At 45.4% G+C, this 18,715-nt stretch overlaps 3 protein-coding genes across 3 annotated transcripts; 2 read left to right on the forward strand and 1 right to left on the reverse strand.

Moving 5' to 3' along the window:
* Positions 1–1,914: 1,914 nt before the first annotated feature.
* JR316_0010344 (uncharacterized protein) lies at positions 1,915–3,689 on the reverse strand (the record flags this gene model as incomplete). Its single annotated transcript, XM_047896012.1, has 7 exons — positions 1,915–2,260; positions 2,321–2,365; positions 2,429–2,716; positions 2,750–2,804; positions 2,859–2,963; positions 3,024–3,139; positions 3,196–3,689. The coding sequence occupies 7 exons, from the start codon at positions 3,687–3,689 to the stop codon at positions 1,915–1,917; spliced, it is 1,449 nt and encodes a 482-aa protein (XP_047745731.1).
* A 4,039-nt stretch (positions 3,690–7,728) lies between these two features.
* JR316_0010345 (uncharacterized protein) lies at positions 7,729–9,143 on the forward strand (the record flags this gene model as incomplete). The annotated part of the gene is made up of 5 exons (XM_047896013.1): positions 7,729–8,037; positions 8,102–8,323; positions 8,384–8,716; positions 8,773–8,859; positions 8,988–9,143. The coding sequence occupies 5 exons, from the start codon at positions 7,729–7,731 to the stop codon at positions 9,141–9,143; spliced, it is 1,107 nt and encodes a 368-aa protein (XP_047745732.1).
* Positions 9,144–18,217: 9,074 nt separating this feature from the next.
* On the forward strand, positions 18,218–18,715 carry JR316_0010346 (uncharacterized protein; the record flags this gene model as incomplete). The annotated part of the gene is made up of 3 exons (XM_047896014.1): positions 18,218–18,255; positions 18,322–18,384; positions 18,460–18,715. The coding sequence occupies 3 exons, from the start codon at positions 18,218–18,220 to the stop codon at positions 18,713–18,715; spliced, it is 357 nt and encodes a 118-aa protein (XP_047745733.1).

Raw genomic sequence — 18,715 nt, forward strand, 5'->3', positions numbered from 1 at the left:
TACCGCCCAACGACGATGACCGCCACTGCCGACTATATCATTATAACCACTCAAAATCCCTGATAACCGATTCCGACACTCAAAAAACTGGCCGATTACCGACAAGATTACAACCATAACCAAAGTGTCCCGTTGAGCCATCCCACCCCATTTGGCTTGATGACACTCAAAAACTGGCTTTCAGGCCATTTGCCTTCAACTTTCGTCTTCGCCTCGCCTATTTCGTGTTCTATGATCATTTTTTATTATTGTGTTCTTTTTCTTGATGATTCCCTGTGATGGTTTGGGTTGTTGATGTTCTAGAGGCGCGGTCGGAGGATTGTTTGATACACTACACTTATTTTTTCTTTTCTTTTCTTTTCTTTGCTCATCGTTTTGGCTTGTTTTCGCGGCGTCGTCGGCTGTTTCGATTTTTTTTTGCCGTTGTTCAGACCGTCTGCCTTCCCCGTCGTATAATCCCAAAGCCACGTCCGTTGTCGGCTATACACTCGTTTATTTTTCCATATCCAATCCATACACACACACACATCCGATACATACATCCATACATACCTCGTTTAAACCCTTTTCTTGTAGCTCAGTTGCATTTTCTTTTCCCGAGTCGTCGTATATCCGTCTGTCCGTCCATGTCTTACGTCTATGTCCTTTTTTTTTCTTCTTTTTTTCTTGTTTCTTGTTCTATTGATCTCTACGTATTTAATAATGAACGACCTTTGCATGATTATTTAATTCAATTCGGATACAGGACGCGATTCGGATGAGAGAGGGAGCTATAGGGTTGTCATTCAGTGTGATGTTGTTGAAGGAGGGAAAAACATGCTTGACACTTGTGGGGTTTGATATATGATACCTGTACGTGTGCAGATATTGACTCGCTACGTTTTCGTCGGGTTGAAGAGAGAGAAGTACTGGAGACGGAGCTTGGGAGTGTGTAAAAATGTGGATCAAAAACATTTTCAAAATTGAATTGTAGGTAGGAATTAGGATATCGAGGTGTCGGTGTAGATTTAAACGATACTTGTGCACATAATGAGAATGGTGAATGAAAACTGGGCCAGTGCTGGCGCTGAGTTATTGAAGCTCACCTCTATGCATGTATGTTGATTCATGTTCTTATAACGTGTTCCGCATATCAAATATCTGCCATATCGGTACAATGGCGGATTTGTGTTCCATTTGTGTTCGTTCCCATTGACTAGACCAGAAGGAAATCATAATTTTTCTCCTGAGCCAATTGTCCCGCAACAAGTACATACGATTTTGGAGACTCAAAATCTCGCGGAGTTATCGAGACTTTTGTTAGGAATGTTAAAGATACATGAATCTTCCAATGTCCTAATCTCTGGATGTCTAACTCTTTGCACAGCCATAAACTCGTTGGATGTACAAATTAACTAATCAAAATTTTCATCACCTATATACTAGTGAAATATGCGACCGATTTTGTGCTTAAACTGCCCTGTAGTGCCCTCAAATCCCCGAGAAGTGGACAATGAAATCCTAATTTTTGGGCCTCAAATCCACTCACTTTGGAAATGCATATAGGGGTGATTCCCGGTGCATACCGCACCACAATAATCACCCAGGGAATGAGAGTTACTTAAATATTTTCTAGACTTCACAAAGAGCTGTGAAGTCGAATGCCGAAATTTACCGTGAGAAATCAAACCGGCCTATCGATGAGGAAGACTGATAAGATTAAAAAAATTCATTTCCACCACCGTCGACGACGTCCTCTACAGCCTACTGACTACCATACACAGTGGTATCCTCCGCTACCCCATCATTGACTGGCCTTCAACTTTTTACGGCCTCTCGAGCCTTTCTTTTTGGTTGCATCGGGGAAACCGGTTCTTTGGGAATTACGGCACGTAAGTCACTATCTTATCCGAGCAATGTGGAATCAGAAAGCACTTACACCATTGTCATGCTGTCCATGTCGACGGGCGTTTGGTCACCACCAAACACTGTGCTAGCTTCCTTTGTCCCTGCAGTGACGAGTGCAATGAACCCCCCTTCCTTTGCCTCAGGCGTCGTCAGCGGGGTCAAGGCGTGTGCGTACGACCTCATCATTGCTGGCGCCCTCGGGTTCAAGTTTCTGGGCTTCCCCCGGGAGCCCTGTACCTCTGTGTTAATGTTTCCTGGCACTGACTCCCGGGACTCCTGCACCTTGGGTTTTCTGGGCTGCCGGGGGCCTCCAGCGGACTCGATCTCCGAGTCCGTGTCCTCGCGTCGCCTCTTTCGAGACGCGATCTCGTCCCTAAAAGCATTTTTTCCCCTTGTGAGTCCTTAGTCTCTAACTCATTACTGATCAACAAACCTCCCAATTGTTTGGCCATGCCCTACTTCTGCACCCTCCCCGCACCTGATATTGAAGAAAGAACAATGTCAGTGTCTACTCGGAAGAGAGGAGGAAGAAATTTCATACCCTCCATCATTTGTTTGGGCTTCGTTGATGTCTTGACGCTCTACAGGCTCATTTGTGAGCCTGGAGCGAAGTTCTTCGCGTCCATTCTTGATCGATCCCGTTGTGATAGTTTCTTTCTTCTCTCTTTCTGAGGAGAAAGACGTTGATGAATGATGGGTGTTGGAACCCTCACCCGCCTGAAACCATGGCTGAGCATGGTCGGAAAACATGCCCTGATACTGGGCGGCATCAGCGGTCCTCCCGTAGGGAGTCGGAGATGATGATCTGAAAGTGAAGCTCTTTCTCAGTCTAAATTGTAGTGAATATACTGGTAAGACTCACATTTCATCACCATTCGCGTTGAGGACGAGCGCCGTATCGTGGTCAAGCGGGAGGTCTGTGAATGATGAGATTGATAATAGTGATTATGTTAATAACTGAACAAACGTACTCGTCCCGTTATCCGTATGATAAGAAGTACTGTTGACGACATCGAGTACTGCATTGTGGGCAGGAAGGCCCTTGCTTTCTGAATCCCCACAATTTGCAGGTGGTGCTATATGCGGACGAACCGATAAGTAATCATATTGAAAATATGATTCACCATGAAACGCACCCGCCATATCGTGCTCCTGCCACACACTCCAGTCAATCGACGACGGGTCGAATTGCTCTTGGTGCCAACGAGACGGACCTGGCTGTCCCATTGCAGGCATTAAAGGTGATGATGTCCTGAATGAGAAAGTTGTTGTCAATTGCGATATCACATATGGGAATTTAGGACTGACGGTTTAACATCATGCCGACTGCGTAACAAAGTTGCATCCCGAGAGTTGATTAGCTCCGGTAAGGAGCTCATGTGTGTAGGTACTGCCGCTGGGGGCGGTACCGCATATTCAGTCCTGTTATACAATGACGGTGCATCACATATAGTATGAGCATCATACAAATCCTCGGGGACAGACTGGGAGGTTGATGTCCAGCCATTGTAGATGCCTGCGCCACTCGCCTCTGGCACCTTAACCAAGTCGAGATAGTTTACACCCATTTCTTCTTCCACCTCTTCAATAAGCCGTTTGATGCTAGCCAGCACCTCTGGGTCTAAACGGAGCCTGGAGGGTTGATGATGAATGCTAGGTGACCCAGTCAAAGGGGTATCTGCGGCTTCCAAAGGGGCCGGGTCGCCATTTGTATTTGACTCCTCGCACAAGGCGCCTGGGTTGGTGTTGTACGGAATATATTGTATGTAGTTTTGCAAATCAGAAAAATCGAGGGGATGCATTATTGGAATGTTGAGTGGATGGGCAATGGTGGAAGTGGGGAGGAATAATCTGTTGCCAGAGAACAGTGACATTCTAATGTGTGCATGCAAAATCCCAGGCTCTAGTTCTTAATCCGGAGAATTGGACTAACGCTTACAACGTGTAAATTCGACCCGAGATTTGATTATCATTTCCCATGCAGAACTCTTCTTTAACCGGAGCATAGGACATCAGAGGGTGCATTAGCAACTGCGCTCCGATTTTACAGCCCTGAATTAATGCATATTTCCGTACTGAAGACCTCCAGTCAACCTCATTTCAAGCAATGAGGTCATCTTGTTTGATCACATATGTCATATTGCTGTCTATCATGATTGTAGATTGTAATGCACTTACTACAGGGTGGTTTGTGTCGAAGGAGTGTGCCCTGACTCGAACCATCATCATCCACAGACGTACAGATTTGTCCCACTGTCAAAAAGCCTGAGAATATCTTCGGCATCTGATAACGACGTTGAATTCTGTCACTGCGGGCGATGACTGCTGTAAGTTGAACAAACAGCCATTGTTTTACATGTTTTATGTAAGTTCAGCTGTAAGTTCAACATACAGTCTACTTACACTCAAATAATCGCCTTTTATGGAAATTATTTGAGTGTAAGTCATGATGTATGTCGAACTTACAGCTGAACATACATAAAACATGTAAAACAATGGCTGTTTGTTTAACTTACAGTAGTCGTCGCCAGCAGTGTGTGCGGTTACGTTGTTGTGTGCACATCCGTGGGCAATCTGTATGATCTTATCAGGTCTTATCAGCTTGTACATGTAATCTCTGTCTTTCCCGTGTCGGTCCCCGTATCACTATCAGTTGATGCCAACGTTGTGACGTGCTGCGACTCGGACGCGTCGTCCCTACACATCACATGATTCCCTTAATAGTAGAGCCATTCCATGGCATTTTCCTAAGCTCTCGACACTCATGGGTTTGTTTACTCCAGAAAACACTCCATTCGAGATGTTCCATCGAAATAGCTAAGTCTATGTCCTCAAGCACCAAGGATTTCCCCCACATTACACCCCATCCGTCCGGCAAATCGTTCGCGCACAAACGTCAAAAGACCAGTAGACTGAGTTTCAAGATTGGCAAGAGTCCTACAAAACCGGTCGTGAAGATAGTAGCCAGAAAATCGGCAGTCAACGATCAACGATCACTGATCGCCACTCGCTGATCATTTATTTTAATCTCCGACCCGGGAAAGACCGCTCATCATCCTAGGCCTGCCAAAGAGCTTGCAACGCTTTGGAGCTCACTATACCCAAGGAGTCAGCAATCATGTCAAGGATAGCTATAGGTTGGGTTAAGGTTTCCGGATGACTCGATAACGTGAGATTTGGGTCCGATGCTAATTACTGTGAGTAATTTCCCACGTCATCGGGAGTCGAGGCATACCCACAACTCCTTTGAGAACATAGCCTTCTGATTTCTGGTCTCCTAGGCTTGTTGGGTGGCTCCACCGAGAAGCTGGAAGACAGCCTGAGTACGCTGTTGATGACCCATCTAAAGGTAACAAAAACAGTCTGTATAACATGTACATTTATTTCTAAAACTCACTGTCATTATTTCACAGCAACCTTAGAGAGATAATCGATAAGTAGCCAACCCGTCATCAATCCGCGAAAATCCGAAGTATCATGACGGCCACTCCTCGAGGTGTCGCGGCCATGTTCTCCGAGAACCTTGCATGTCCTCAATGTCTCTGTGTCAATGAAGATCCGTGAAACGAGCTGTACGGTTGCAGAGCGTTTAGATAAGACCCGATGTACAGGTACTTCAAAAAGGACTGGTGAAAAAAGAAGTCATTATACTTTTATTGTCCGGAATCTCAGCTCAACGGACATTTTTCCAGCTCGCATGCTTTGCCAGCGCATGAATGGAGCGCTCCGGAATGCAATACTATTGGTGAATTTGGAGAAGGAACCCTGCACATGCCCTCAACCACGAAGAAGTTTCCCATTGGCAGTGGTCTGTGCGCAGGGACAGAACTAGCGGCTCCATTAGACGGAAGCCGACTGACTGGACCTGCCTATTTGAGATGGACGAAGATCAGGAGGCATGTAGCAGCGTGTAGCCAATCCTAATTTATTGGATATACGGCGGCGGTATTTCCCGGTGACTTGTTGTCGAGGAATTAGCGAATTTCTTCAGCTCGAACTACTTGTGCATGGGCGCTTAATTACAAGTAGGTTTACAATTAGGTATTGCAGTTTAAGTTGAAACTACCTCTCACAGAGGGGCTGTTATAATCGATATAACGAAAGATGTCTCGTAAACAATATACGATATCTAAATAAAACAGTCGACTTACATCACATGCCGCGTGTTCTAGAAATGATTTGTGGGTCAACTACCGCCCTGGATAGATTGATAGCTGTACGTATTCTGAACTAGAATACACACGCTTAGAAGCTTGGTTTTCAGAGGCGTTCCTTTTTTCATGATGCCTTAGGATATGTCATTCAGCTATCTGATGATTGTGTCAACCTCCCCGCGGATGTCCCAAAGTCGCTCCAAGTCGCCACACGACTCATTTAATTCCCATAACAAGATTAGTCGTCTAATACTCTATAACTATTGTGCATTTTGGTGACCATTAATCTGGATGCTGACTGGGAGTTAGTCAGTATCTTTGTGAGAATTTTAGGCAGAGAACAATGAGCTTCCACGATTAACATGATAACGTTTAGGCTGCATGTTCGATGGGTCACGTATTACTTTGATGGGAAACTATTTGATAGTCCGATGCATCTTATACAACCAGCGGCTCTGGAAAATTAAGGGCGCGCTATGGCTGTCCGTTTGCACATTTAATACCAATCATTAAACTTTTTGTCCCATATTTAGAAGTCTTGGACTAAGTCTTCCAATAACTATATCTTATGGTGTCCGAAGATAGAGAAAAGGCTTCCAATCATAAAGATCTCATATCCACACATTTGTATATTGCAACCTTAGGTACAACTTTGAGTACCATACATATAGTTTTGGAGCCCACATATATATATATTAGAATCCCTTACATAGGAAACCCATGCCGTTTCATACATTTTTTGCTCCCCCACATATATCTACTGGTTCCGGCAATCTTAGATTTTACCTGTCGTCGTCCCGAAGAAATACAGGTGATTTTCGGCATTCGTTCCTGCCGTGGCAAGCTTGCCTTCGTGCGAATTCGGCATATCTCGGCAATCAGCCAGACGAATCACAGCACATTGCTGTTTTTTCACCTTGACACAGGCAGAGTAAGCACTGACACAGTTTCAAATACTAACCGATTGTGAATGCTATAATGTAAGCTAAATACAGCATTATTGAGTGTTTTTTCTGAGCCAAGCGCTGTGATAACAGCCAGTAGCAGATATGTTAAGTTTGGTTAAGGTTAAATACACCTGAAGTTGAGGTTATAGGTGGTCAATCTACTCAGGGTCAGCTATACGCACAGGTTTTGTGTTTCATCATCAAACTCGAAATTTTTAATGCATATCTGAACTTAAAGTATTCCCCTAGCTGCTTCAGGAGTAGCTATCCACCCCAAAGCGGGGTACAAATATAATTCCCACACGGATTCGGCAGTGCCGGCACGCAGGGTAGTCATCTTGACAACTCTATGTCTTTGGAAAAAATGTTAGATATATGGGGAGGGGATTACAAAGTATGGTACGGGATGTCATATATAGGGGTGAGATGTATATATGTATGTACCATTCATTAAAGTTGAAGATTCTGTAAATACAATTATCGGGATGATTTCCTCTATGCTCGGAAACTAGCTCTCTATGAGTGGGACATTAATATATATAGTGGGGATTGTATAAAACTGTTCTCTATATGTATGGGACAAAAAGTTTAATTATTGGTATTAAATGTGCAAACGGACAGCCATAGCGCGCATCGTGTCCGTTCTATCCCTCTCTCTATCTCCCTCCCTGATTTGATCATTTCTTCTGCAATTCCCCGTTTTTTTCATATCCAAAACACCACATACACTGACAACGCCAATGCAGTACTCACAGACTTCCAGGAGAGAAGGTGGCCCCGCAAATAAGTATTCACCAGACTCAGACGCAGCGGTGGATCAGACCGAGACATGGTATAAGGAAATGGTGGGATACGTAAATTTTGACGACGAGTCCGAGTCCGAGTCGGGCAGTCTTAATGACAGCGCTGGTCCATCCCACTCAACCATCACAGCCTGTGTGCATTCTCAAGATCTGAGTTCTGACTCATCGGAAGAAGGACTAGAAGAAATAGAGGGGAGGAGGCGGCCAGTTGTGGATTCTCAACTTCGCAGCAAAGACATGAACAATGTACTTGCGCATTCAGAATGGAGGAGTCCCATGGTAGTGTTCCCTTAATTTTATTATTTATCAGACATCAACTGACTTTCCCAACTTGTGCCAGCCAACTATCCATACGCCATGGCATAATTATACCCACTACCCGTACGATAGCTACTACCATGCCTCATATCGCTCATTCGGCGCCACATTTATACCCTCGGTCCAATTTGCCACTTCGTCATCTTTATTTGTACCTCCTGAATCCAGCCTAGAAAATTCAAAAGCAAAGCAAGGCACACACCAATTGTCAAAGGTATGTGAGCTTTACATCTTAGGTCTTTTGCAAGAACTAACAAGTTGGTACATTGGCCAGGTTGGCCGTCGTAAACGGACACCTTCAAAATGCGTTACAAAGCGCGTTTCAGGCGGGACTGGGCGGCTAAGCCGTGAAGAAGAAGATTCATTGCCGTCGCGTGAGTACACGGAGAACGTCATTCGTGACATTCTCAACATACCCCCCGACGTTGCAATTAAAGATGCGTGGCCCACGGCTGTGACTCCATGGGTTCCGTATGGCAAAGTAAACGCCCTAATGCTGGTTCTCTGCTGCTCTGAGAATACTAGGGCAACAGTAAAGGAAATTCAGAAACTCCTGGTTGACAAGTATCCAGCACTTAAAAGTACACCGTCTAATCATGGATGGCGGGTAAGTAAATTATTGTATTTCGAGTGCTTTAATATTGATGATATTGTATTACTTAGCGAACACTTTGTGGATACCTCTCACATTTGCCTCAATTCAGGCGAATAGAACGTGAAGGGAATAAGGGGGATTACTGGGTACTGAATGTGACGAAGATCTGTAACCGTAACAAGTGAGGATGCATTTGCTTTTGTCGATTAAAACTTGCACAATGTCCCTGTTTTTTTTATTATTTATTGCTCTCGTCAAACCTCGTTATCTTAATATTTTGTAGTATTTCTATACAATCAAGGACTTGCGGAAAGCTGTACTACCTATGATGTTCGCTATCCATTTTAATTTCATTATCAAACATACAATGGACATGTTTGGGGGCGCGTTCACTCTACAGAGCTTACCAGAGGTTGTAAATGAACAGTCAGTGAAATGATTACAAAATTTAGGTAAGTCAATGTCAAGGTTTCAGACACTGCAAGCCGTATAACCACAAGCGACAAGGAAGCACGCTTTGACACTTTTGACATATCCAGATTACCAATCCCACAGAGTATATCGACAAGACATACGGTGTCAGCCTTTCTATTATTGAAGCTGCCGGTCATTAAATTTCCTGTAACAAACATACATTATGCCCCGAGTAACGTTTACAGGCCGTACCAGGATTTTGTTCACCATGTCAAAACGGCTATCTGTACCGTCATCTCTCGATAGCTCTGTTTCTCTAACCATATCTTCCTCAAAATTGTCCTTGTCGTCCACATTAGAGTCCAATAGTCCATTGTACACCAATAGTTTATTATAAATAAGTGTTTTTAATTCATCTGCCACATTCACAGATTGACAGATTGTGTCATTCATCAGGCCGCCCCACAAAACCAAGGTAGTACGTATGCGCACACATTTAAAACGACAATACCGAAAAATTTGTTGATGGGATTTAGAGTTCGATACAAGGATACCATGCGTTTAACGGTAGCATCGGCAGGCTAAGGCCCATGAGGTTTCCCACGGTCTATGGCCTCTAGCATCTTCGACCTCAACTCCTCTTGTGAACACTTTCTTTGTACATATGAGTATTGCACAGTATTGCATCGGCCGAAGAAAATTGTCTGAGAATACTAAACGGATTCTCAGTATGAGCCTCGTGGTTCCGTGCCGGTACGAGCGTATATATCCATAGCCGGCTACAATTCGGTTGAAGGGCGTGGTGAGAGAAACACTCAAGGAGCTATAGCAGCTTCGGATCGTATGGCACATGGACAATAGGGAGGTTTTATACCTGTAGTGAGATACTGTCATGTACACTAAGCAGAAAGAATATCAGTGATTGTTGATAAAGATTTCAGGCTGTGACTTTACACCAGCTGCACCCCATCGTCGCCGTTTAATGCTACACGCATAATGCTCGCTCTTAGTTTGGAACGCCTGACATTGCACTTGTATCACACATCTTATTTTATCTGTCTATTGCTACACCTCAGTAACGCGAAATCAGGAGATGGAGCACTATGTAGATAATAAGGAGATTCATCCATACAGCTTCCTACACCGAGACAGACACTCTGGCGGAAGTAGAGGTGCATATGCTGCTACGTTCACAGCTCAATTTATCACTGACAGTCCATTTCTTCACCTCCTTTGACGCATCACACCCCTTCCCGAACTCGATATCCACCTATGATTGATTGGCTTGATAGCATGGAAAGCTACACCACCTCCTCCCAGACCTTGAGTGGTTGGGAATCGTCTAGTCGTTCAACCAGGGAACATGGTGATCTGACGATTCGGTAATCATTGTGTCCTTTTTGTCCATCTCGTCATTGTCCTTTCTGATTTGATCATTTCTCCTGCGCTTTCCCATTTTTTTGCATATCCAAAACACCGCATACAATGATGAAGCCAATGCAGTGTTCGGATTCTTCACGGAGCCAAGGTGACCCTGTGATTGTACATTCACAAGACTCGGACGCAACAGAGGAGCAGATCGAACAGTGGTACCAATAAATGGACGGCTATGTGAATTTTGACCACGAGTTCGAATTCGAGTCGGATAGTCTTAATCACAGCGCAAGTCAATTCCACTCCAACAACAAAACCTGTGTGCGCTCTCAAGATCTGAGGCTGGACTCATCGGAAGAAGGACAGGAAGAAACAAAGTGAAGGCGGCGGCCAGTTGGAGACTCTCAACTTCGAAACAAAGACAACAGCAATGAATTTGCACATTCAGAATGGAGGAGTCCTGCGGTAATGTTCCCTCAATTGTATTATTTATCAGACCTCAACTAACTTTCCCAACTTGTGCCAGGCTAGTATCCATACGCCATGGTATAATTATACCCACTACCCCTATGGTAGTTACTACCCTGCCTCTTATCGCTCATTCGGCGCCACATCCATACCCGCTGCCTCCTTCTCCCCTTACTCATCTTTCTGAGTACCATCGAGCTCTGTCTACAATCATCACGAAAAAAAATAGGCCCACAGCGCTCATCAAAAGTATGTCAACTTCACACCTTAGGTCTCGTCCAAAAACTAATGAGTTGGTACATCGGCCAGGTCGGCCGTCGCTGTGACTCCATGGGTTCGGAATAGCAAAGTAACCACCCTAATGCTCATTCTCTGCTGCTCAGAGAATGTGCTAGCAAATACACAGACTCCTAATGTTGAATGGCGTGTAAGTACATTGATATTTTTTAAATGATTTAATATTGACCATATTGTTTTACTTAGGGAACACTTCGTGGGTACCTCACACATCTGCCTCAATTCAGGCGAATTGAGCGTGATGGGAAGAAGGGAGACTATTGGGTCCTCAACGTGACCAAGGTCCATGGACACAGGTGACAATGCATTCGTGTCTTGACAAGTGTTTGTATAATATTCCTTTTTAATTATGCTCACTGCTGTATCCTTATTTTCGTGCTTCGGGTTTGTTACAATACATTTTATTAAGTTTGTATCATTATCTCTTTTTTTGAGATTGAGTGCTAAAACCCCGTCAGATGGTAAGTATGTGTATGCTAAAAGTGAGTTGTGCATCAACTATTGCCCTGTATACGTCAACGGATAAACATGTACTGGGAAACAGTACACATGCATTGTCACTTTGAATTGCGCGGTATATACTATTTCTTGCTATTTTATGTCGTCGAATTAGTTGCTGATTGGTGTCCTGACCTCGCGACGTACACACCAAAGTTACTACAGCTTGCCGGTTATAAAATGTATTCCACCTACAGCAACATTGGTTTCACACATACAATGGACATGTTTGGGGGAGCGTTTATCTCACAGAGCTTACCAGCGCTCGTGGATTTACAGTCCGAGAAAGTATTCCAGGAGTGAGGTATCCATGAAGTGAGACGCCTTGACGGGGCACGGGCGCAAAGAGAACTCGATTTAATCTCCGCTTTAAAAGACTTGGGGGATTGTGATGATTCGTGAACTCCCCTTGCTTGCGAGATCTCGATCAACCCGTCCTTGATCCTTTTAAATGTCATAGGACACCATCACTATTACTCGATAGAGATTGGAGGAGTGGGATGGTAATCTGGTGGTGTATTAAGCAATGGTTAAAGGTGTGTAATCGCTCTCTGAATTTTGTCCTCTTTTGATGATTCGAGTTTGCATGCCTGCGTCCCGTCCTCATTCACCGTCCTCACTTCCTCCACTGCTTGCACAATAACATTCACGGAGCACCCAGTATAATCGAAGCTGAAGACGGTTCATCAATCTTCCAACATAGTGTTAGAACATGCGCTCAGTCCGGTCCGCCGCCATTACCAACTGCAAAGAGGGGGACCAATTTGAGGAGTCTGGTCGCAAAGTTGACAGGGAGAACTCGATATTGGCAAGTGCTCTACGTCATGGTCTGTAACTGTCTCTCAAAATGCTTTCGCAGGTCAAAAATTGACGGTCTTGTTCTTTTTAACAACATCACTACCACCGCCTGCCCGCCGCGCTGGCGCACACTTCAGTATATCAAAGGCACAGAAAAGAACGAGGGGGTATGCATCCGTGAGTAGCAAATTAACCTCTTCCTTTAGGAATGCTTCCAATTCATTGAAATTCAAGGAAATTTTGCATGGATCCTGTCCGATTCACCGTTCTTTTACCCTCATTTACCTCTGGTTCACGCATATCGAGAACCATCCACCCAATTTCGAGTCCCCTTGTGCTTTACTCGGATCCAGTCTACGCAGGGGGAGTAAACAAGCCTAACTGGCTCGTCTTCGGCTTGCATTTTGAGAATTCGGACAATATCAAGCGGAGGCTCTCAGACGTCTTGTATGAAATCAAATTGGCGGTGTTCCGTAAGTGAAGGAAGTTGTGTACTATGTCTGAGATCTCGGTGTAGCGAACGTTGTACCATGGACTGTGTTGAGGTGGAGTTCTTTCCTCACCTTTCAAGCCATTACATGCGTCTGAATTGATACCCTCCTTACAACATTTGAACCCTCGCAACCTGTCATATATACATTCGCCATTCAAAAATATTGAGTCTACTGGATGTCCGTTAATGTACAAATGTATCGCCACGAGTAGGATGCGATGAGATAGGGAAAGTAAAAATCAAGCAGCGAGATACAAGTTTCAAGTCAGAAACGCATCTCAAGAACACATGGCAGAGACGCAACGATACTAACGAGGATAATGTACCCAAAAGATCAACGAACCTACTATCATCCTCAAACCACCTCAAACACTGTTTTCGCCAGCTTAATCCCAAGCGCGCGTACATGTGTGTGGCAGTAATGTTCATGCGGGTATTCATGTTGATGTTGATGTATGCCATTGGGACAGTGAGGTTACTGAGGCGTATACCCATTGTCAATGTGTGGTGATGAATAGACGACAAAGAGTGTGCGTTCTGTATGTGACTTGGAAATGATCTTGTTGGTCAGCTGGTTGATGCGAAGCAGCGACAATATTTCACATCTTTCCATTAAGAGGGTCCGGTGCACAGTGATCTGAAATATATTTAATTGTTACAGTCTACCAGTTTCGCTGCATAGAAGCGTGAAACGAAAGGCGTGTTGGTGTCGTAGCAAAATGAAATCCACCCAAAAAGAGCACGGCACTCACAATATTATGATACAAGATCAAGAGGCCGAACGATAGGCCGGCAGGCGAATTGAGTGACCTGGTGTCACCAGCTTCCTACGCACAGAAAACGGGACACGTGTTAGAGCGCCCGTCACTTGTGATTAACCGGGAGTCTGAAGCCAACGATGTGAATGAGGAGGTACTTACTGGCTAGCGCGCAGTTTGCAGTGGCTTGACAAAACTGATGAGGTGGACGTGAGGATGTGGCAGTCGCGGGGAATGCGGGGGTGGTGGCGCTGGGGCGGGGGAAGCAACCAGAGAGACTGAGAGCTAATACACCCAGCTAGTGTACTCACTTTTAAAAAATTGAATATCCAAACGCAACCACCACTCCGTCAACGCCAGAAGACATTACCAACCCCATCATCGTGACACTCAATTAAGACGCGTGGGATGAAATTGAGTACATATGCGACCGTGCAGGACGTAGCCGACTGCTAACCTTTCCCCGACCCGCTCACCCTATTTGGGAGCTCGAGAGCGTAAGGAGCTGATATCCAGTTCAATTGCACCGCCGCCCGGGAAGCCGAACGATGGGGTCGAGCACAGAAGAGGGCGTCTGCATAAACTCCCGTCGCTTTCATCTGTGATTTCTCTGGATGATTCGCGCAGGAGGATGGTGCGTGATACTTATCAGTGGTATGCAGTGGGGAATATGTAGTACCTGTATGAAAAAGAGGAAAGGGTTTGTTTGTTTGTCAGACACGCAACTTGTCATACGCTACTCGTCTTCGAACATCTCTAGGGGTGGGGTGATTATATGCGGGTGTGAGAGCATTTCTGGGGGGCATAGTGATGTAAAATTGGAGCGGCTCACTGCGAATCAGAGGTACCGAAACCCTTCATTGCTAAAGCGTACACCAGTAAAATGGGAAGCGGGTGGAAGTGATACTGAGGGGAGAGTTCGAGAGAAATCATTTTCTTGCACGAGAAGATTACAGGACATGGTCAATCCAATAGAGTAAACTTACCGAGGGTGTATTCTCCCCGTCATTTTGGTGATTATATACCTCACACTCGTTTCCGTGCTCGCGTTCAGCCGGTGGGATGTTACAAAATCGTTTCATGGGGACGGAGCGGTAGCCGACGGTGGGTGAAGGTGAGGACTGAGCAGGAATCTGGTGACAAAACGAATCATTAGGAGTCCGAGATGCAGATACAGTAGCAATTACGCACCTCTAACCGTTCCGCAATGTACCATCAGTCTCCTGTCAGTTTTCCCTATGTTTTATACCTCTGGAGTGCGAGTTTACGATACATCGGGCAGAGGTGGGTGCGCATAAACGTCAAGGAAAGGTCGAGAACGGCGCTGTAGGGCCTACTTGAAGGCCAGGATTTTGAATAGGGAGGCTGTACCCAGGATGACAGGAAGGTAATTGAAAGGTCTGGAGGCCTGGAGGAGGGGGTCGATTTAGTTGAGTGAAAACAGTATTGATGATGCGGAGAATGGTTCAACGGGAGGTGTAGGCAGTAATAATGAAGGGAAGGGCCTGAAAAGAGAGATATCATTCCTGTGCGTGAGCCGCCTCGGAATTTGATAGTGCAAGGGGGACTGAAAGCAAAACACTTACCAAGAGTGTGTTCCACGCGCCGCATCTAACTCCTGACGGTTGTCCGTTGACCGCTTCCGGACGGTTGAAGACCTGTCACAGATTTGTAAGCCCCACTCTATGTGAGTTGTCGTCCATTGATTAGAAAGAGGAAGGGAAGGAGGCCGAAGGGGACCAAGCGGCAGAAAGTAATGTCGAATCATCATGGGGTGCAGAAAATGAGATATTGACTTACGCACCTCTAACCATGCCATTCTACGTCACCGAATACTCTTCTCCCAAGATCGGCCTTTAGCGAATGCGAGTCTCAGATAAAGTAATAATCCAAGAGTACCCATGGAGTCTGAACGATTGAACACAAAGGGACGAGAGCGTGAGAAAAGGAAGAACTCGCGATCAGAGTGGTTTCGAGAGGAGATTGAAAAGACTTGTCTTTGTTCGCTTTTCACTAGGCTCCTACACCAGTCGTTTCTGACTCAGCATATTTCGAGCTCCGGATATGTTCTTTAATGCTCCTCATCTCTCCTGACGCCGCTCAAGTGGGAAAGGAGAGATTGTTGGGTTATCGATGGCTGTTCATGTGTGCTATGGTTAAATAATAACGGTTGCTTGCATATGTTAACTACTGGGTAGCGAGTACTCATGAGAATATAACCCTACGACGGTGGCACGGATACACCTGATGCTATATGTCTCTTATACCCTGACGCACCCGCAGTTTTCTCCCAAATCATTCCAGCTGCACTGAGTTTATATTGTTAATGAACACATGTATATGGATGGACCTTCTGGGCTACACTAGGAAGCGAAGGGAAAGTAAGTCGTTTAAAGCTGTTTCGATCCTTTTTCCAGTGTTTCTTTGCGTCATAATCATTATTGTTAATGAACACATGCGTATGGAGGGTGTCCCGTCCGCCTCTCACCTTTCTTCCATATAAATGATTTAAGGTCCAACTAATAGGTTGAACGCGAGGCAGAAACATCAACCTCGATGTAACCTGCCGTGATGTATTAAAAATAGTCCTGGGAGAAATGTCATATTAACCAATCACAGTTTCTGTGGTGGAAATAGAACATGAGGTGGATGACGGGTCATTTCTCTGGGCACGTCATGGAAATGATGCGGCTGTAAGCATAGAACCACGCCGAGTGTGTGTATTCACAGGAAGATTGTTTTTTTTTCCTAAAAGAGGTGAGTCATTTTACACACGAGGAGTTGGAGAGTTCATTGTACACTAGCCTTACAAGGCCGAAAACATGAGAAATACCCCTTCATTGTTCGATTTGTGATAAACCATTCTCTCCCTCCTCCCACATCTACATCGCTACCCCAAGCCAGTAAATCCAACACAAAAATGGATTCCAGCAATACGTACGATTATGGCTTTTTTGATTATTCTTTGGGCCATGATCTTTTATTCCCTGACTTATGGGTCGGTGAGTACACTCCCCTCTAATAAAGTTGAATTTCTTATCGATTTTTCGACTGCTGCTTAGACAATACCGAACGACTATCTGATGGCTATCCCCTGACAGATGGTCTTCCGGTCAGCGTCGGCAGCCCTCCAAACACCATGCCCTCATTTTCAAGCGACTTCGATATGCCCGTCGAGCATATCGCAACTTCCTCTTCCTCTTCTTTTCCAATTATGGCCAATATGCGTAGTAAGATACGGGATAATCTGCATTCGAAATTCGACGCTGACCGTAAATTAAGCAGAAAGGTTCAATTGGATGTCAAATGTGCATACCGGAACAAACGAAGGATACGCCGCATCAGTCCCCAATTCACACACTGGCACATCATTTTACAATTCAGTTGTTCAGTTGTCTCCGCAACACTGCGCTCAACTGACAGCAGAGTCTTCATCACACCCTCGACTTCGCCAGGAGCCTGCGACGGTCCCGACTCCCTCTTATCATTCTCAACCTTTTGAGAATGCTCACTGTAAGAACCAAAGTACTCCACGCTCGCAACTTCAAGCTAACAATACACTCCTGAGTAGTATTTTCCGGATCGTCGCTAGCGACGTTCCCCTCTATAGATGTGAATTCGGCATATGCGCCAGACGATAGCACAGCATTTATACAACCCACCGACATCTCTGGGGATTTCATCAGGTATTCAAGCCACCCACCCACCTCCTTTGAGGCGTCATTCTGCGGATACCAATCTCAACCGACCAGTAATCAGTGGGCGGATACATATGGGGGCCAGGATAATGAGTACGTCCGAACTTGCAATAGAATGTAAATTCAAACTGATATTGGCGGTCAGGCATTCAAATTATCATTTGACGCCCAAAGTATCTTTGTTGGGAGATAACCAAGAAGCTACACAGCAAAGTCGATACGTCGACATTGCTCATGCAGGATTTTGGTGCAGTACGCCTGAGCCGATTACTCGTGTGAGGCACGTCAATGATAGGAGTTTGGGGGCTCTGAAATCTCGTGGTTAGTTATTCTCTCAGATTTTTCTAATGCCGAAGATCGCTGAAACAAAGGTCACAGCATCCCAGGTACCGTATACAACGACGCCTTGTGAATCGCAGAGAGAATTGAACCACCCAATGCTTTCAAGAACTCAGCAACTTGTTTCGTACTATCAGCCTGGGAGGCACGATAACCTCCCAGGCAATCTTGCCAACAGTTTTCACTCCAGCGCCGGAGAAAAGAAGTCATGTCATACAGGATCCATGCAGATGGATTTGAACAGCGAAGGAAGCTCCGGGGTTGACCCCGTCGAGCCTTTCGCTAGGCGTGGACACCATGATGGAGGGTATGATAACGTGCATTCTTTTCTCATATCCAGAGAGTGGAACTGATATATGTTTTGCCAATTTTTAGGATGGTTGACCGTCCCTCTACGAAGAAGGGTGGTGACAGGTAAGAGCCTTCCTTCACATAGTAAATGAACCCGTCAGCAGAACTGACTTTGTCTTGCAAAATTAGCCGAGTCACCAACGCTTCCAGACACTCCAGGAAGCGAAGGTTGTCGACGTCAGACCGAGATAGGTATGTACAAACGCACCTTTTACCAATCCTCTCAATGTCTAACAGTCTATCTCCTCCCTTCCATTTCTGATGCAGAGGCAAATCCGCTTCTACCGCCAAACGCCCGAGGACAGGGTCTCTACAGGACCCTGTGCAGACCAAAGAGGGAGAAGGCAGGGTTTCGGCGACCCTGAAGCCCGCAGTGAGGCCGCAGGTGGTGCAGCCAGCGCGACCGCGCTGTCTCGCTGACGGGTTCTCAGAGGGGCGTCTGGTGATAGAAAAGCGTGAGCGTCACCGAAAGAAGGAAGGGGGTTTCACCTTCCAGGTGATGAGGCCCACACAAGGGCCATAG

The sequence above is a fragment of the Psilocybe cubensis genome, chromosome 9 (assembly GCF_017499595.1).
Source record: "Psilocybe cubensis strain MGC-MH-2018 chromosome 9, whole genome shotgun sequence".
Lineage (NCBI taxonomy): Eukaryota > Fungi > Basidiomycota > Agaricomycetes > Agaricales > Agrocybaceae > Psilocybe > Psilocybe cubensis.